Source organism: Phodopus roborovskii, unplaced genomic scaffold, assembly GCF_943737965.1.
Source record: "Phodopus roborovskii unplaced genomic scaffold, PHOROB, whole genome shotgun sequence".
NCBI lineage: Eukaryota > Metazoa > Chordata > Mammalia > Rodentia > Cricetidae > Phodopus > Phodopus roborovskii.
In genome coordinates, this window is record NW_026126448.1 from 2,444,165 (window position 1) to 2,465,366 (window position 21,202).

Consider the following 21,202-nt stretch of genomic DNA (forward strand, 5'->3'; position numbering starts at 1 on the left):
CCACCATCACCTCCTTCAGGACACTGTCTTTGAGATCCTGTCCTGGATTGGTGCTTCCTGTGGGCATCTTGGGTCTTGCCTGTTTTGTCAAAATAAATGGGCATCATACTGTTACCATAATTTCTTCACTGGCCCAGTGGATGGGGGCGGGTGAGTGGATGGATGAATATGTGGTTGGAAAGAAGGAGGGGTAAGGTAATCATGTTGAGAACACTTTGAATTCTGCCACTCCCCTACACTCTGAAGTTGAGCAGGCTCACAGGTCTCTCCAGAGGCCAGCCTCAGCTGGTCCTGCCACTCCCCTACACTCTGGGGAACCCTTTCCTGTAGCTCCCTTGACATGTAGTCAGAGATCCTCCAATAATCTCAGCTCGTGGTCCCCAACCATTGGCTGATGCCTTCATTGCTACGAATGGGAAGCAGCCAAGTACGGGAGCAGGTGATGTCAGCCTGAGCCCCAGGGTCAAGGTAAGAGACACACAAGGCACCCAGCTGGATGAAACAGTTCTCCGATACTCCTTTGCAGGTCTGTGAAGATGAAGAGCCTGTCTCTGCTGCCTCTGCTACTGCTGACTGCCTGCACCTTGAGAGCACAGGGGAAGCGCCGCAGAGTCTACTTTCGGGAGGAGTTCGAAGATGGGGGTAAGCTATCCCATCTCCAGAGGAGGTCAGGCTAACTTTCTCCTTGGGAACCCATTCAGAACTAAAAGAGTCACAGTTTAAATCCAGTTCAGACCCAGTTGTAGTTCTGGGCCTGTGTTTGGAGTCTTTCTCTCATAAAAGAGGCCAATATAGATCTTGCAAAGATATTCTGAGAGTTAAAGAAGGTAAGATGTGCAATATTCTGCACTTAGTAGGTGTGCTCAACATTGTTGAACCCAGAGTAAAAGTGCCACCACAGGAGAAGATAGCAAGACTTCCCATGGGCCATGAAAAGCAAGAGCTCAGAGCATGTTGGAGTTCACCTCATCCAACCTTCTCCCTGGAATGTCTCAGGAACAGCAGGGAGTTATAACAGGACTACTTGCTTATGACACAGGTTTTCTTTGTTACTTTGATACAATCAGTCTGACCTCGAATTCCCTATGTAGCTGTACTTCTTATCTTCCACACCCTGACTTCTTGGTGCAGAGATTTCAGGCGTTTGTCACCATGCCCATTTTGTCCCCAATACTGCAGATCTAAGCCACATCTTGATACATGATAGACAAGCTCTCTATCCAAGGAGCTACATCCCCAGTGGTAGTGGTGGGGGTGGAGGATGTCTTACTCACACAGAAGTTCAGTGACACTGTTTCAGCCTTTGTGTGCCTGTGTGTGTTTGAGTGTTTGATTGTGTAAAACACTTGCCTAAGAGGAAGGACTTTGGGGATTTGAGTCTACATTCCACCTTGAAAATGTAGACAAGCCCTTTCTGCTTTCTGAGACTCAATTCCCTGATAGCAGCATATTGAGGGTTTCCATGTGAAGAGATTTCAGGGGGACAGACAGCATAGACCTAGTCAGGGGAGCAGAGCAGGGGGCTTCAAGGAGAAGGCAATTCAGACAATGTTTTGAATTGTCGGGACTGAGATTGATAGAGCCTAGAGTGGCATCTTAGGGAGATGGCAAGTCTGTGGTGAGGCTGGAGAAGGGGAATGGGCAAGAAGGGCTAGCTCAGGACACTCCGAAGCCTGGACATTTGCTGGAAGCAGCAGGGAACTAGTGAAAGTGGTAAGCAAGGAGAAACGGGGTCTGACCTGTGTCTTGGAAAAACGCTGGGGTACACATGTAAAGGATTGTGAGTTGGGAGTAGCAACTCATGTCTCAGCACTAGGCTACATAGCAAGTACCAGGCCAGATAGAATAGCAGACCTAGACAAAGACCAAGACCTAGACACACACGCAAAAAAAAATTAAACAGCAAGTGTGGTTCACAGATCTGTAATTTAACCCAGTAGTCATGAGGCAAAAGTCGAAGGATATTCATGTGTTGGAGGCCAACCTGAGCTATATAGAGATACACAGCATGAGATACAAGTGAGACACGGTCTCAAAATTTCAAAAGACAAATGGATTGTGAGACTGCCCAAATTTGAGTCTAGAGATGGAAAGCCATCTAACAGGCTATTGGAATTTTGGTGGAAAGTGGAGAAGGTACCAGGGGATCAGGATACAGGGGAGAAGACAGGAAAAAATGTTTATCAGTTGTCAAGAACCCCCTCAACTCCGACTTGCTTCAGGGAACCTGTTCACCAAGGACAGGTTGGTGGCCCCCTTTCCTGGCTGAACTTTCAGTGAGCTCAATATGGTCACAACTTCTGACCACTGGCTCCTGCTTAATCTGGCTGGGACTCAAACCCTCATCCCTCCTGCTGGAGGCAAAGAGAACATGCACTGGCCTGCAGGAACATCCCCAGGATCTGAGCTCTACTTGACCAACATGGAAGAAGTGAAATGCCCATGGGTTTTATTGGTAAATATTCTTAAATGTTCCTTGGAGTCAGGAAAAGACTGGTGTCCAACCTCCAGCCCCCAGGATGATTAGATGAGGCCAAAATTGTGAGGGAAATAAAGCAGAACTTCTCCTATACAGGAAGGGCAGCTGGGGAGCAGACCCTTCTCTGGGAAGCTTTGCCTGGACAGGCTCTGGGTCCCTTGACACCTTCGCTTCACTTGTATCCTTCACACTCTACAGCTGTGTGCCTCTCTGATTCCCTTCTGTAACTTCTGTGGCTGCCTAGGGAGGTGCTCCGAATGTGACTGTAGAATGAAAGGACAGGATTTTTGACACATAACAAGAAGGACCAAAACCTGGTTGTTGAAGTCAAAAGCTTAAGTGAATCCACCCAAACTGTAATTACCCCCCAAAGGAGAGAGGTCAGAGAGGCATGCTGAGTGGCTGGTTCTGCTGTCGGCTAGTGGGGTCTCCTGCTTCTGCAGCCTGTCCCTAGCTTGTAGGGACCAATACTGAGAATTGAGAAGACTTAGGCCCTGACTTGTTCTATCCCGATTCATAGGAGACTGATATATAAACCAGATGCTCAGAAGTTCAGTCATACTTAATATGTTGGAAGCACAACTGGGGTGCCTTCCAGACCTCCACTTCTCCATCTTAAGCAGACCATCTGCTCACTGGGTTGTTGGGTGGTTTAGATTTTTTTTTTTAAAGTCTGAGAATTATCGGTAATTCCTTAATTTTCTTCCTCTCTTTCTACTCTATTTATATTTCTACTCTAAATATATTTAGAATGGTATGGTGACCTTTGCCTGTAATTCCAGCAGCACTAGGGAGGAAGAGGCAGGCAGAGCTGAAGGTCAAAGCCAATCTCAACTGTAAAACAAGTTTGAGGCCAAACCGGGTTATGTGAGAACCTGTGTCAAAAAGTATCACCACCACTAAGAATATGAATATGTTCAGAACATGCTATCATCTGTCCCCCACCCCCACCCATCCAATTCACTGCCATGTGCACTACTGCAATAACTTGAATGGCTTCTCTACTGCTTCTACTTCCCCATTTCCTTCTCTAGCTCTCTCTGTGTGTGTCTCTCTCTCTGTCTCTCTCTCTCTCTGTCTCTCTCCCCCACCTCTCTCTCTTTTGGGGCAGAGTCTTTCTATGTAGCCCTTGCTGGCTTGGACCTAGATATGTAAGCCTTGAACTCACAGAGATCCACTTGCCTCTGACCCCCAAGTGCTAGAATTAAGGCATGAGTCACCATACCTGGTCTAGTTTTGAGACAAGGTTACTTGAAACCCAGGCTTATCTTGTACCCCTGATTGCCTGCCTCTGCCTCCCAAGTACTAGGATTACATTGTGTGGCACCATGCCCAGCTTTACTCAGACTCTTCTGACATACACTTTAGAAGGTTCCTTTTGAGGTTTTTGGGAGAATTCCTTATATAGTGAGAAATAAACAACACCTGTCCCCTCCTTTTGATGCCCCAACAAAGTATGATTCCAATGGGGAATGCATGAATTTATTGGGCTTGATTGTAAAGCATGGATGAAGGGCTACTTACAGGAGAGTGGGGACTCCTAAAGCAACCCCATCAGAAAGTCTTCAATCAGATCCATATATGGAGTTTCCTTTCTATTAACCATCCCCATCCTTCATACTCTAGTACTTTCCAATGCATCCCCTTCTTCCCATCCCCCAGCCCCAAGTCTTCAAGTTCACTATGTAGCTGAGAATGGCCTTGAGCTTAGGAATCTTCTGCCTACACTTCCAAAGAACCAGGCTTGCACAAGTATGCTACTATGCCTAATTTTTAAAATAACTTTAGTTTTCAGTCCACTTTTTTTGGATATATAACCATATCTCTTTCAGGTATTTTTGAGATATATCATGTGATGAGGAACGTGAAGGGAAGAGAGGCTGAATGACTTTTCCAAGGTTAGGCAGTGTGAGTGTCAACAGGAATTTGTAAGCTAATCAATAAACCTAATAAAAATATAAATAAAACAGACAGGGGCAAGGGGAGCAGACAGGAGGGTTAGGGATATAACTCAGTGGTAGAGCACTTGCCTAGCACACACAAGCCCTGGTTTGATCTCCATCACAGCAATAATAACAACAACAAAGAGTTGGGAGACCAACCCTTCCATTTTACAGTTAGGGAGCCCAGTGGATGGCTCAGTAGAGCGATGGGGCTGGAAGCTGACTGCAGTTGGCTGAAGAGAAGATGAAAGGGTAGGAAGTGGATACAAAGGAAGTATTGGTTACATTTTGGAAAGTTCTACCTAGAAGGAGTAGAGCTCAGGTAGATCAGGTAGATAATTTGAGGTGCAAAGTACAGGTTCAGTGGACACAAGGTAAGAGCTTTCCAAAGGGGAATTGAGAGGCACGAACAAGGTATCAGAACCACATCTCTTTCAGCTACAATATCTGCACCTGATCTGGTGCTTGGCACACAAGAAGTGCTCAGTTAAGTTCATGGAGAAAGCTGAGTGTTGTTGGTGCCTGCCTGTAATTCCAGCACTTAGGAATAGAACAAAGAAGGCTTAAGGGTTCTAGTTATCTATCCTTGGAAACATAGCAAGTTTGAGATGGGCCTAGGCTACATGAGACCCTGCTTCAAATGCCCCAAAAAATGAATAAGTAAGTAAATTGCTATTCTTTGCTGCAGCCTCACAGCGATGAAGCACGGTCCACTAAACTCAACAAACCCACATGGAGTTTATTGGGAAAGGGATCAAAGGGAGGGGTAGGAGCAGAAATGGAAAGAGAGAGAACAGGCAGGAGGCACTTGCTTAAGAAGGGGAAGGCTCAGCAGTTGGGGCCACTGAAACCGGAGTCGTGGACTGCCGTTGGCCCAGCTCCACGTGGCCCCAGTTACACATGGTTTCTGCATGCAGAGTGTGTATGCAGCCACCTAACACGTGCACAAAGTAGCCATGCAACCTTTGACAGCCTTTGAACTGTCAGGGAAGAGCCATCACCTGTCAAAGATAGATGGGGGGGGGGCTGAGGGAAGGTCGATCCCAGGGTGGAGAGAGAGTCCAAGGATTAGAGAAACCCTGTGACCAGGAAAGGTTCCCTAAGGAGAAGGTGCAGGCCTAGGAGAAGGCTGCATGGAGTGACAGGCAGGTGCTGAGGAGAAACCATGGGCCAAGAGAAGGAGAGGAGTCAGGGGTAGGTTGCCCAGGACTAGGGAAGAAGAGGCCAGGGTACCAACATACATAACGTAAGGTTTTACTGTTATAGAAAAATGTTTAGCCTAATATTTAAATATTTTGTCTAATGTTATTTGAAAATGTACAAAACTATATGTAATATATATTTTGTCATTATGTAATGTATGTCTATGCATAGGAAAGCTAATAGAAAAAAAAATACCACAATGCAAATGGTAAATAAAGGACAGACAGAGGGTTTTACCCTTGATTTTTTTTTCAATAACAAACTTATTATTTGAATTATAGCAAAATGTCTGTGATCCCTTCAGTGAGTAGGTAGAAGAAAGATGATCGGGAGTTCAAAGCTAGTTTCAAGCTATTTAGCAAGTTCAAGGACAGCCTGAGCTACATAAGACCCTAAAAGAAAGAAAATTCGCCAAAGAGAAAAAGATAACTGTTCTGTCACTCCATTTCTTCTTGGAGCTGAATTTCCTACACACACACACACACACACCACCACCACCACCACCACCAGCAGCAGCAGCTAACCTGTACTTGATAACTTAAGTAATAGTAACTGAGCCAGGTGTTGGTGGCACATGCCAACCAGCAGTTGGGTGGCAGAGGCAGGTGGATCTCTGTGCATTCAAGGCCAGCCTGGTCTACTAAGCGAGTTCTAGGATAGGCTCCAAAGCTACAGAGAAACTCTGTTTCAGAAAAAAAAAAAAGTAATAGTAACTGAGCACAGCGTTCCCTAGGCATAATGCTATATATACACAGTCCAAACTTCAGTTCACCTCTGCAAAGTAGTTGTCCATTTTCCTAAAACCCAAAGAAACAGAACAGGCCATCTGAGGTCACTTGCCTATTAAAGTGGCAGATGTGGAATTTGAATCCAGGACCATATGATTTCAATACTCATTTTTTTTTTTTTAAAACACTACTTTGGCTTTCCTCTGCTGCCTCCACCACCGTGAGCCAAGTAAGTTGAAGGCCTTCTTGCTTGGTAGTCTGAATGAAGGTAAATCTTGAAGCTTTTAATATCAAAAGCAAATGGGCCCAGAGATGTCATCTCATCCGGATGCTCTCCTTTCTCTCCTCACGTGAACTGAGATACAGAGGAGGGGCACACCATGCCGAAGTCTTCTAAGGGAATCAAGGCAGACATAGATAGACCCAGGCCCTTGCTTTCCGGTGTTCCCTTAGATTATCCCAGGCCACAGAGCATCGCAGTCCTGAGAGGATGTGAGGCCTTAGAAGGCACCCGTCTTTGTACAGATGGGGAAAATTGAGTCTTGGAGAGGTAAGGTTATTTTCCCAAAGTTCCACAATGCACAAGTGGCAGAGAGTCTTGTCAATCCCAGGTCTTGTTCCTTTATAAAGCATTTGGTGGTCACTGTTGAAAGCTGCCAAATGTCTGGTGGCCAGCAGACAATAATACCAGTGACCTCTGGGACAACACAAGCATGTGGAAACACAGGACTTTCCCAGAGACTAGCACATTACCATAGGCAGGAAGGTCGCTAGAGAAAATGGGAGAATCATCATACCAACAACACAAACAGATATGATGGGAAAACCGATGGCCACAGCATCCACCATTGTGAAGATACAGAATCTGGAGGAAAGAAACTGGAATTCCAATGAGTGTCTGAATGATGCAGGAGTCACAAGGTATGTGCGTGTGTGAATGTTAATTCTGTTCGCTCTCAGACTTGTCTATGAAAGCTTGGCTGGTGAGACATTTTGACACAAAGGGCCTTTGTACCCAGCTGGCATAGACACACTGGGGACAGCCCAGCAGGGCTGAGGAACACCCTGCTGCTCAGGCCTCCGACTGATAAGCAATTGAGACCATCTGTGAATCAGGGACACTGGAACATGTTGAGCTTGGAGAAGAATGGCCCTGGACAGATGCCCAAACCAAAGGGACCTGGTCCAGCTGGCCTTTCCAGAGCTCAAGTACAAACCGATGGCGAGGATCTCTCTGGAGGCCGCAGGGATGAGGAGGCGAGAGCGGGGCCTTGGACGTATGTGACTTCATGTTCTGATTCTGACTTTTTCTCAGTGGATGACCTTGTATAATTTACCGACCTTACTGATTCTTTTATTTTTAAATCTATTTTTGTGTGTGTGGCAAATCAAATGCAGAGTCTTGTACATGCTGAGCTAAGCTGTGTCCCTGGCCCATTTACTTATCTGGATTTGCAAAGACAGACGAGGCCATCCTGACTTGCTTGTGGCTGTAGTGAAAACTGCATGGAGAGAGAGCCTAGAAACCATGTGCTGTGGTGCATAACAAGTACTGCTCCCATTGGTAGTTCTTCTTTGTGGTATTCTGCTGGCGTTGTGCCTCACACTCTTCAGGCACTTGATCAAATGTCTTGTCAGCCCAGAGGCTGGCCACTCTTCCTCAAGTAATACCTTATCACGCTTTAATTTTCTTCAAATTATAATTTCCCTACAATTATATTGCGTCTTGTATCTTTACATTATTTTGTTAAACTTTGTCATCTTACCCTTCAATCAGCATAGAAACTCCATGAAGGAAAGGATTTGATTATTTTTTTATTGCACAGTACATATTGTCTCATAAACAAATGAGTCAGTACAGTTTTAAAAAGTAAATTGTCTTAGTTAGATGTCTAAAATTCCCATGACCAAAAGCAACTTGGGGAAGAAAGGGTTTATTCCAACTTACACTTAAATATCACAGTCCATCATGGGACCGAGCCAGAACAGGAACTCAAGGCAGGAACTGGAGCAGAGACTGTGCAAGAATGCTGCATACTGGCTTGCTCCTCCTGGTTTGCTCAGTTTGCTTTCTCAAACACCGCTTGCCTTCAGGCCAATCTTACAAAGGCACTTTCTCAGTTGAGGTTCTTCTTCCCAGATAAACCTAGCTTGTGTCAAATTGACAAAACAAACAAAAACACAAAACCTAGGTCAAAGGTAGAAGGTCTAGACAGTCTGCTCAGTTAGTAAGGTTCTTGTTGTGCAAGCATGCATGAGGACCAGAGTTTGGGTCCCTAGAAACAATGTCAATCTGGGTACAGCAGCATGTGGGCAGGTGTGGTTTGGAAACAGGCGCATCTCTGGATCCCATTGGTCAGTCTGCATAGTTAAATTCATGAGTTCTATATTCAGTGAGAAACCCTGTTTCAAAAAGTATGCACACACATGTATGCATATTCACATACAAACGGCTACATACATAAACACACACTAAAAAAAGAGAGGAAGCTCCTCCTACCTCTCTTCTTGTTCAGCACGATCTTTCTGGTCTCATTGTTTTATTTAAAAAGCAAACAAAACAAAGTAAAAGATATAAGAACAGGATGTACTGAAAATTTGAAATTATTATGTTATTTAGCAATTGTAATCCCAGTCATCTGAGTGATTTGCCTTAAAGTTTTCTCTCTTTAAGTTCCAATAAGTGTTTATATGTATTCAATCTCCAGTTTGGAAAAAGAAATCATTAAATGAGGTCGAGGGTATAACTCAATATTGGAGCACTTGCCTGGCATATGTAATGGCTGGGAATTAATCCCCAGCATGACACACACACACACACACACACACACACACTCACTAAGCTATATACTTCTGGTTCATCCACTTCAATAAAACAAATGTTATGCTATAATTAAAACACTTTAGGGCAGGGGAGATGGCTCAGTGGACGAAGTGCTTGCTATGGCAACACCAGGACATGAGCTATGATGTCCAGGACCCACATTTCAAAGCAAATAAGTCAGGATATTCTATGGTGTGGTAATTTGACCATAATTGGTCCCCATAATTTCATGGGAAATGGCACTTTTAGGAGGTATAACTTTGTTAGAGGAAGTGTGTCACTGTGGGGACAGGCTTTGAGGTTTCCTATGCTAAGGATACCTCTCAGTGTCTCAGTTGACTTCTTGTTGCCTGCAAGATGTAGGACCTTTAGCTGCCTCTCCAGAACCATGTCTGCCTGCATGTTGCAATGTTCCTCACCCTGATGATAATGGACTGAACCTCTGAAATTGTGAGTGAACCACCCCAATTAAATGTTTTCTTTCTAAGAGTTGCTGTGGGCATGGTATCTTTTCACAGCAATAGAAACCGTAAGACATATGGAGTCTGGAACCTTCCATTGAAAATAAGAGAAAAAAGCAGGGCATGGTGGAGGACACCAGTAATTCTAGAAGTCAGGAAGCAGAAGTTGAAGGACCATGAGTTTGAGATCAGCTTGGATCACTAAGGAAAATTGTCAATGAAAAAAGGAGCAGAGAGAATCACATACACATACATAAGGGAGAGAGAGAGAGAGGTTATCTAGAAAATTATCTAAATACAATATAACAATATTGAATAAATACAGCAAATGCAAGCTTCTAATGGATCTTTTTGTCCCCACTGGGAAAAGAGCAACTTTTACCTTCAAATCAAATGTATTTATATTTCTTTGCCTCTAATGTTATGTTATTGCTGATGTTATATATCTTTCTTACATATGTGTATATATTTTACACAGATAACAACCTCCAGTAGTTTTTCGAGCCTATCCCTGGTTGCATGCCATTTCTTTTCATTTTTCCAGAAACTCTGTGAGTTAGATAATACCTTTCTATAGATGAAAAACTGGATCTCAAAGAGGTTAAAAATATTTCTGAAGCTGGTGGCAGTCATGAGTCCCCAAGCCCAGTCTTTTGAAGGTACAGATATGGGATAAAATCAGGTTTGAGGAAGGCTGTGTGCAGTTAGTTACAGTGTTACATGTGCCAGCTCCTGAACACATTACTTTTTTGTTTGAGCTCTCTCTGGAGATAAACATTTGGTCACTTTAAAGGGAGGGCTTAGCAGGTTCCTGTCTCCCCTGCATCCTCCATCCCTGGGCTTTCCATGTGCCTCCTCTGTTAGGAACAACCACACCTCACCTTTCTGCCATTTCAGTTCTTCTGTTATGATTTCTCTGATGCTGAGCAGCCAGTGATTGCAGAAGTACATTACCCTGGGCTGCCTTCTGTTAACACTAACCACTCGGGTGCTTTACTTGTCTGTGTACTGCTTACTGGAATGTCTCTGCACAAGACTTCTTGAACCCCCAGAAGTTCATAAGTCTCCAAAGGGGCCTGATCAGACTCCTGTCTTTGTGCCAGGTACCTGGTTCAAAGTTAATGTTCAATAACTGTTTGCAGAGACCTGGCTCTAGTAGCAGATCTACAACTGATAACCAAGTATCCAGAAACAAGTCACCTATGTTTCTGAGCCTCAGTTTCCCTACTGGCAATATATAGAAGTAAGAGTAAATGGCTAGTTAGTCATTCTAGCCTAAGTCTTTTCTGATATTAAGATATTAGAAATTAAGAAGAAAAGCATGATATATTAATATGGAACTTTATTAATTATATGACATAATTTTCCTAAGGGGAAGTATTATTTTTAGAAATATTTATTTTAGTTCATGTGTATGTGTCTCACCACATGTGTGAAAGAGCCCTCAGAGGTCAGAAGAGGTATCTGATCCTATGGAACTGGGTGCTGAGAAACAAACCTGGGTCCTCTGTAAGAGCAGTAAGTGCTCTTAACTGTTGACCATCTTTCTAGCCCCAAGAGAAGCTCCTTATTTTGATACAACTCAAATTGTGTCAGGTATGATTTATAACAGTATTTTTCACCCTGAAAAATAATTAAGGTTGAGAACTTTGGAATTCTGTTTTACTCTCTTCTACCATGGAATTAAAGGCCAAAGCTGTACAATTCTTTTCACATATTTGTTGGGTTCAGTTAACATTTGTCAAGTGAGTGAACAAGAACCATCCCTCCATTTGGAAAGTTGAGAATCTTATGGCTCAGACAAAAGGCATGATCACCCATCTCTTCATTCATTCTGCAATGATTTGGGGCAGTTTATTCTGTGTTAGATACTGGGACACACACAATGGTCAACACAATAATTATAGAACATGAGAAAGATAGACATTTTTTCAAATTATACACAAATTATAAAGTGCCACGATTGCCTGATCTTGGTTATACATTCTTTAGCTTATAAAGGCCTTTCACATACATGGTCTCAAGGGGAGTTATATAATCTAGGGTTTAAAAACACAGAGCTTAGTGTTGCATAGATCTGGATGCAAGATTGGTTTGCTCTGTTACTCTTGAGCTCTTGAGCAAGATTCTGAGTTTCAGTTTCTTCATCTTTAATGGGAAAAAAGGGCATTCATCATAAGGCTATTATGAGAATGCAGGGAGAGATTATGTGCACAGCTTTCAACACAATGCCTGACATAAGGCTGCTAAGTAGTAGCTGTCTTTTATTTCTTAAATACCATTCATTTTTAAAATCTATTTTAGTAGCTATTATTATAATCCATTTTTTTTCTGCATAACACTTAAAAAATCTCTTCCAGAGGAAAGACAGCTTTGAAATCAAACAGCTTTGGGATCAGCTCTTAAGTACAACACTTACTAGATATCCTAGTTAGAGTTACTATTGCTATGATAAAACACCATGACCAAATCAACTTGGGAAGGAAAGGGTTTATTCAGCTTATATGTTCACATCACTGTTCATCATTGAAGGAAGTCAGGACAGGGACTCAAGCAGGCGGGAACCTAGAGCTAGGAGCTGATGTAGAGGCCATGGAAGGGTGCTGCTTACTAGCTTGCTTGTCATGGCTTGCTCAGCTTGTTTTCTTTCAGAACCCAAGAACACCAGACCAGGGGTGGTACCACCCCAATGGGCTGGGCCCTCCTCCAAAGGTCACTAATTAAGAAAATGCCCTAAAGGCTTGTCTGCTTATAGTTGATCTTATGGAGACATTTTCTCAATTAAGTCTCCCTCCTTTCATATGACCCGAGTTGTGTCAAGTTGACATATAACTACCTAGTACCCTAGGAGCAAAGTGGAATAACAAAGCAACAGCATCTATGAATATGGAGTTAAGTTTTCAGAGAGCTACATGAAGGCCTAACATGCACTGACTTTCCAATTGTCTTTTGTCTTTTGTGTCAATCCTTATCCTTCAGTGACTTAGCTGTGGTCAGAGAAGTAGAACCCACTTCACCCAAGCCACTGCAACTTCATTCAGAAACAAATTCCTGGGACCCCATTTTAAGATGGGGTAATAAAATTGTTCACCAAGACCCATTGAGAGACAGAAAGACTTTGAGACATGTTGGAGAAGAAGAATTTTAATCTCTCCGTTTCCTGGACTTTTTATCTTATTTGTTGCTTGTTTGGCACCCTGGGAAACTGAGGATCAAGCCAGGCTCATGCTAAACAAATACACTACTACTACTGAGCAACATCCCCTTCTAATTTTAGATGTTTTTAATGATTTTTTCCCTCAACCTAAGAATTCAATCAATATACATAAGGCAGATTAGCTGGGGGAAAGAATATATATTCATTAAACATGTCTTTTGTGCTTGCCATAGTCTTCTTTCTTTTGCTATAACAAAACGCTATGACCAGCCAGGCAGTGGTAGAGCCAACCTGGACAGCGGAGTGAGTGCCAGGACAGCAAGGGCTACACAGAGAAACCCTGTATTGACCCTCCCTCCCCCCCAAAAGAAATAAAACCCTACCATGACCAAAACAGCTTCTGGCAGAAAGCGTTTACTTGGCTCATAGGTTGCTGTCAATCATGGAGGAAGCCAAGGCAGGAACTCAAGGCAAGAACCTGAAGCAGAGACCATGAAGAATGCTTTCTGAATTCACTCTCCATGGCTTGCTCAGTTTGCTTTCTTATACAACCCAAGATCACCTGCACTGGTGGCAGTGCCCACAGTGGGCTGGGTCTTCCTGCATCTATTATCAGTCAAGAAAGTGCCCCACAGACATGCCCACAGGCCAGTCTGATGGAGGCAGCTCTTCGGTTGAGGGTCCCTCTTCCCAGGTGACTCTGGTTTGTGTTAAGCTGACAAAAAATAATCAGCACATGCAGAAAGTGTGGAAGTATCTTTAAGAGGTTAACATAGACAAGTTTTTTTTAAAGTATATTAATACAGGAGTCCAGTGGAAAGCAGGTGGGATGGTGTATGCCCGAGATTCCAGCATCGGAAGTTCAAGGTGATTCAAGTTTGAAGCTAGTCTGGGTTATTTGAAACTCAAAACATCAAAAATAAAACAGACCCCCAACAACCAATGAGGAAGATGTGCAACCAATCATGTGCACTGAACTGGACAAGTAATAGTAAGTTGTAAACTGTGGTGAGGTGAGCTTGGAGTTGGAAAGCAAATTGGTATAGAGGTGATCAAGATTATTGTGACAAAGTCTGTGTGTACAAGCTCCCTCAGCTTCAGCTTGCTGTCCTTGTAATAAGAACTTTGCTTTAGTATAGAGAAGACACTGTCCACATGGAAATGGCATTCTTCTTTTAAGAAAGAGAATCAGATAAGATTGATCTTTCGACAGGTGGTGGTGGCACACACCTTTAATGCCAGAACCTACTCTTTTTTTTTCTTAAACTTATTTTATATGTATGGGTGTTTTGCCTACATGTATGTTTCTGTACCACATGCATGAAGTATCCATGGAGATCAGAAGAGAACATTGGATCCCTGGGACTGAAGTTAAGGTACAGGCAATTGTGAGCTGCCATGTAGATGTTATGAATTGAACCCAGGTCCTCGGCAAGAACAGCATGTGCTCTGAACTGCTGACTTCCTGCTCTTTCTAAAGTGCTGTTAATTCAAAATAGGCATATACCACATCAAAATATTTTGGAGATCTCTCTCTCTCTCATTTTTGAAATAGAATCCTACTGTATAGTCCCTGTAGTGTGTATTTGTAATCCCATATCCTGTTGTATAATACTAATTGTGTTCCTGAAATCCTAGAACTCAAGAATCTGAGACAGGAGGATCATTAATGAGTCTGAGGACAGCCAGGACTACATAGTGAACCACCGCCCACCCCCAGCCCCGCCGCCACCAAAGGGCCAAGGGACAGTAGAATTCTCAGTCAATAAAGTGCTTGCCATACTTCATGATGACATGAGTTCAATCCTCAGTGCCCACATAAAAAGTCAGGCATGATGGCATGCACTTGTTATTATAGCACTGGAAGGCAGAGACAAGAGGGTCCCTGGGGCTTGATGGCTCCCCAGTCTAATCTAATCAGCAAGATCCAGGTTACAGTGAGAAAGTCTGTCTCAAAAAGCAAGGAGGACAGCTGAGGTTCATGTCTGACAGTAAATAAATCCATATACACATGAAATGTGCTCATATAACTGTACTTACCCAACCACCTACATCACAGAACACTCACTCACACACACACACACACACACACACACAGAGAGAGAGAGAGAGAGAGAGAGAGAGAGCACAAACAACAGAGCTGCATATGGTATTACAGTTTGTAATCCCAGTATTCAGGAAGCAGAGACAAAGGAATCAGGAGTTCAAAGTCAGCCCGGACTATGTGAGACCCTGTCAAAAATAAAAATAAATAAAAAAAATTAGAAAAGCAAGACCAAGTCCCTGGGTTTCCTGAGAAGCAACTGAGTCATCAGACATGGGACTTGATTAAGAGGAATTGACAACACCAGCTCCTGATGTTCATGTTGGATGTGTGCTGATACGAAGTTTTCATGGGGAGATGAAACACATTGTCCTTATCTAGCAGGCAGTGAGTGTTGAGAAACTCCATTCCGAGGCAGGGAGGAGGTGAAATAAAGGCCACCCTCAAAACCTCGTCTATCTCAAGCTGCCAAGTTGCTCTGTGACTCTGGGACTATGATTGGGCCCAGGAAGTAAGAGTCAGCAACTCTGAGGCAGAAAACTAGAAAGACACTGAGTGCTTGTGGGTGGAATGCCAGGCCCTCAAAAGAGTCCTTCTTTGTCTGCACGCCATGTACGCCAAAGCAAAACACATTTATCAACACCTTCAAACTGCAAGAGAGCCTAAAGCAACTAGAAAGGGGGAAGCAGAGCTGCTTATTCATGACCATCATTGCTAATTCAAGAACTATAGCATGTTTTCACTAGTCTCTTTCCTCAGAGAGCGGGTTTCCTTATTTCACTTTGGTAGACGTAAATGTGTGTCAGGGGTTGGTGAATGTTTCATGCCCTCCAACTATACTTCCTCAAGACTGAACTGTCATGAATGAGGCGCTGATGGAAAAGTGGCTCAATTGCCTGTCGTTTGAGCAACTCTTCATGACGGGACATGAATCGTGAGTTCAGGAACATTCTGAGTCACCCTCTGTTACACTGCTTTTCCTCCCATGGGGCTTAATTAGCACCAAAAACTTACTTTGTTTGAATGTGTGTGTTTTTTCCCTCCTCCTTTATTCTATAGATGGATGGACAAAACGATGGGTGCAATCTAAACATCAATCCGATTATGGCAAATTCCAGCTTACTGCAGGGAAATTTTATCAAGATAAAGAAAGAGATAAAGGTAAATGCTAAAATCCAGGATGTGTTGATGGACTGGGGAAAACGTATTACTTTTATCCAGTTGTTTTAGCCATAACTTCCAATTCATTTCTCTTACCTAAAAAAAAATAAATAAATAAAAGAGTAAATGGAACTGAATGTGGTAGCGAATGCCTACAATCCCTGTACTCAGGAGGTTGAGGCAGAAGGATAGCCATAGGTTTGCAGCCTGTTTGGGCTAAAAGATGGGTTCACAGAACAGCCTGGATTACAGAGTGAGATCCTGACCCCCCCACACACACACACACAGTCAGCAAAAAAGGATGGGCTCTCCACAAAATGTATTATGTCCTGTGACATTTTAAACTATCCATTTACACATTATCCCATTCATCTTCCTAACATTTTCATGAAGTGGTTATTATTGTCTTCCCAGTTTTGCAGAGGAGCCTCAGAGGTTCTGATAGTTGCCTGAGGCTATATTACACAGCTGAAGGGAACAGCTGAGATTTGACTCTGGAGCTGACTCCAGGGACTGTGTCCATTACCACTAATGTGTACTGTTTCCCCCAAACTCGTAGGATTTTACAAGTAGCATTCTGCAGTGGAAACCTGAGAAAACACTGCAAAGCACCGGGATGTTGCTCTTTCTAGAGCAGCTTTGTGTGATGGAGAGGAGAGCAGATGGGCCTGGGACGGAATGACTAGCTGTATAATTGGAGCATGTCTTTTCGATCCTCCACCGAGCCTTGATTTTAGATGGAGATGACCTTCACCTGCCGTGCTCACTAGACAGAGCTTTCATAAGGGCAAATAATGTAGAGGGAGGGTGAGCTCTGAGGACAGGGACTGCAGGCATGGCTTCTTGGTCTGAGAAAGCTTTTGTTCTATAAATAGAGTTCATTGATCATCCCCCAGAGTAATTTCCTGTCTTCCTCCATCTGGCTACTGTTATGAATCTCATTTTCATATTTATTAAAGGAGAGAATTATGGGCTGGCTTGAGCATTTTAAAATCTCATTTAAATCCTCTCTGGAAAACTGGAGACTGAGCATCTCCTGGGACACCTGTGTCTGGCACTCCAGGACAGGCAGTCTGTTCAGCTACACGTCTGACAGTTTGGCATCTCGGTTGATCCCCTTGCATACCATACTCTGTGGTCACTAGATTCTGGCTGTCTGGAAGGACACTGGGGTGGGTCACAGTGAGATTGAGAGGAGAAGGTTGATTTGATTTACACAGTAGTGTTTGGTAGGGCAGAGTCTCAAAGTGTGGTCTTCTGCCATCTGTCCATTCCTTCTCCCTGGCTCTTCTAGCCCCTTAGAGGCTAGAGAAGTAGGAATACTCTTTAAAATGTATACATCTCCTAGCATGATGTCAGATACAAAGGAGTTTACCATTGAACTTGGTGTACAAGGAATGCTTGAGAGCTGTTCTGAATTAGGTCCTGTGCTCCTTCCTGTAATTTAGCATTTTTTGTTATTTTTTGTTTGTTTGTTTTTTCAGGACAGGGTTTCTCTGTGTAGCCCTAGGTCCTGGAACTAGCTCTGGAAACCAGGCTGGCCTCAAACTCAGAAATCCACCTGCCTCTGCCTCCAGAGTGCTGGGATTAAAGGTGTGCGCCAGCACTGCTCAGTTGTTGATTTTTTGGACTCGGTTTTATATAGTTCAAGTTAGGCTTGGACTACCTGTCTCCCTGCCTCTACCTCCCAAGGGTTGGGATTACAGGTATAATCCAGCTTTATTTAATACTTACTCATTGAGCATTTCCACATGTCTGTCATTTGTGATTGTGTGATCCTTAGCAAGGAACTTCCTATGTGATTGCTTCATATGGTTAGCCTAGAAAAGCTCTAGGATCCCTGGCAGCTCTGATATTCACTGGAGGTTGGGGCTCTGCAATTACAACGTGATCACTGACACGTTTCAATGACTTCATGACAAAGAAGCTGATATAGCTCACCTTCAATTGTTGTTGTGAGGGCTAAATACACAAACACGTGTGAATGAAGAAACCATTTGTAGAGTTAAATGTTAAGGTCTGGGGAGATGACATTGTGCAAGAGTGCACGCTGAACAAGAATGAAGACCTGAGTTCAAATCCTTAGAACCAGGGCTGGAGCTATGACTCCGCAGTGGCTGAGATATGAACAGTGCTGACTATTCTTCCAGAGGACCCAGGTTTCCAGCACCCTTATAGCACCTCATAACCATCTGTGAACTCCAGCCCCATGGGATCCATTGCCCTCTTCTGTCATCCGCAGGCATTACATGCATGTGAGGCACAGACATACATCCAGACAAAACACATTACACAATAAATCCCTAGGACCCACATTAAAAGCTGGGATAGCTGTGTACTCCTGAAACCCTGGTGCTAGTGTTGGGACAGAAACAGGAAAATCACTGGGGCTTATGTCTGCTAGCTCCAGGTTCAAGAGAGACCCTGTCTCAAAGGAATACGGTAGAGAATGATAGAGTGGAACTACCGGCATCTTCTTCTGGCTTCCACATATTCAGAAGCATGCACATGAGTACATGCCACACACACACACACACACACACACACACACAGGATTTTTACAAAAAAGATACATTATTTAGTGATTAAAATATTCAGTGAGCTACAGCAACAATTATTATTTTATCTGAGTTAACTCTGAGCTCCTTTCCTCTGTAGCACTTGTACACAGCAGAACATTATTCTGTTGCCTAACTGGCCTCAGCAAAGCAGAGCCTTGACTTACAGAGCTGCAGAATGATGCTGAAATTCTCTCTAGAAAATAAGTGATAGCATGCTGCAAAAGAATGCATCGATGTGGCTTAAAATTCCAGTTAGGTTACTTCCATGCCTTGCAGCTTCACATCTCCTCCCCATGACTCAGCTTCTTAACTTATTAAATGGGCGTAGTGCCCACTTTTCAGGGCGGCTCAGAGTCTCAGATGAGATAATATTATAATGCTCCTTGCATGGCGTCTGGCACACCATAGTGTGTGAGGAAATACTAGAGCTTGGTTAAGTCCAGTGTAGGGTCTCTCCGGTCACTTTCGGGGAATTTCAGCCTGAAGTCTCTGTGCTTTCTCTCTGTTAACCAGGTCTCCAGACCACTGAAGATGCCAAGTTCTATGCCCTTTCCACCAGGTTTAAGCCATTCAGCAATGTGAATGAGACCTTGGTGGTTCAGTTTTCAGTAAAACATGAGCAAGGTATCGATTGCGGCGGTGGGTATGTGAAGCTCTTTCCTGCCACAGTGAACCAGGAGGATATGCACTCCGAGTCCCAGTATTACATCATGTTCGGTAAGCTCCCTGGTAGCAGCTGCTCTCAGCCCCTTGGGATTTGGATAAGAACCACTGTGGTGGTCAAAAGACTTACACAGACCTGGAACAGACAGTCTATAAATCGATAGCTCCACATCCTTTGTGCAGTAGGACTCTGCAGAGTCCTGAAAGAAGGCATCTCTAAACCAAAATGTTAGTATAAATAGATCAAAGAGGGGCTGAAGTCCGTGGTATTGGCAAGTCTATAGAACATGGAGACACAGCCCGGTTTTCAGAGGAGGAGGAGCACAGACCTACAGCAAGGCACTGCCTCAAAGAGGAAGAGAGCCAGGGTCAGAGAAAGGACCACCTGTAAGCATCTGTGAATGTCCAGAGTGTGACATGTGTAGTATACATATGTAACTAGGCATTCTTGAGGCAATCCAGCTTTTAGCTCCAACCAATCTTGAATCTAGTTTCAACACTGTTGATATTGAAAAGCCAGAAAAGATCAAGCATTCCAGCTTCCGAAGCACAGATGAGGAATGTGGACTAGACAGGATGTTTTTGTACAAAATCAGGGAGAGGGTCATGCTGGACAGCAGGCACTAACATTCCCTTAATTCTCTTTAGACACTTCCTTTCCCTGGCAGCTTCAGCAAACACTTGCCTCCTCTCCTCTTCTCTCCTCCCCTCCCCTCCCCTCCCCTCCCCCCCACATAGTACTCTTCCTTTTTCAAACCTTCCTCTTCAGCTTCACTGCCCCTTTTAAAATCTGCATCCTCTCTCTCTCTCTCTCTCTCTCTCTCTCTCTCTCTCTCTCTCTTTCTCTCTCTCTCTCCCCCTCCCCTCTCTCTCCCTCTCTTAAATATCACACCATGGCCTCTTACAAGGTCTCACTCTGTAGTTCTAAATTCACTATGTAGCCCAAATTGGCTTCAAATCCACAGTGATCTCCTGCTTCAACCCCCCCCCCCCAAGTGATGAGATCATAGGAGCAAGGCCCCAGACCAGTCTTTCTCTTATACAGAGTGTAACACTCAGGGTGTGTAAAGTGTGTCTGCTCCACCATCTATTTTAGTTGGAATCTGTACTGTGGATTATTCTCCCCATTTTGCAGAGGAGGAAGTAGAGGTAAGAAATTTACTCAAGGTAAGTAGAAAACCAGGATTTGAGTCAATCTATCTATAAAGCCTGCATCTTCTCCCTTCAGGCAGCTGAATAATTTTTTAAAAAGCAGAATGAAATGTATATTTCTAAGTTTATTTATGTTTTATCTAGTTTATAAATCTATAAAAGTATTGAGCCAGGCTGGAGAGATTGGCTCAGCAGTAAAGGGCACTGGCTGCTGGTCAAAAGGACCCAGGTTTGATTCCCAGCACTCACATAGCAGCTTACAAACATTTATTTCCAGTTCCAGAGGATCCAACTCCCTTGTCTCGTTTCCATTGGTACCAGGAACATAAGGGGGTGCATAGACATACATGCAGGAAAAACACACAAGTAAGAAAACATAAAATAGAATTTAACTTTAAAAAGGGTATTGAACCAAGTGTGATGCTACATGCCAGCACACAGAGGCAGAAACAGGAAGATTGCTAGGAATTTGAGGCCAGCCTTGTCTACACATCATCTGAACACGCAGTCCTTCAACAGATCGTCACTCATGCAGTCACTGTTCCCATCTCATGTTCTAGGCCAGCCAACCCACCTTTTACTCCTTGTCCCCGCCTTCTCCCCAAGGTTGCATGAAATCTCTCTAGGCTGTCCTGGAGGTATACCTGAGAGCCTAGCACCAAACATGACCTATTGAATGACCATGTTGGCTATTGGGGTGTGATTGAACTTCATCTTCCATTTGGCTGGTGAGACAGCCAAGACTACATAGTGTCTGTAAAAAGTTTTTGGGGGGAAGTATTGATGAGGCTCTATGAGATCATAAGAGACAGCATGATTCAATACA

General features: G+C 43.7%; 1 protein-coding gene across 1 annotated transcript in view; it reads left to right on the forward strand.

Annotated features, from left to right (window-relative positions):
* The first annotated feature begins 530 nt into the window (after window positions 1–530).
* The window catches only part of LOC127225152 (calreticulin), a 33,919-nt gene continuing 13,247 nt past the window's right edge, over window positions 531–21,202 (forward strand). Inside the window, exons 1-3 of the mRNA XM_051188443.1 lie at window positions 531–642; window positions 15,899–16,000; window positions 19,075–19,278. Coding sequence (XP_051044400.1) covers window positions 537–642; window positions 15,899–16,000; window positions 19,075–19,278 — 412 coding nt within the window. The 5' untranslated portion in view covers window positions 531–536. The remainder of the gene's footprint in view (window positions 643–15,898; window positions 16,001–19,074; window positions 19,279–21,202) is intronic.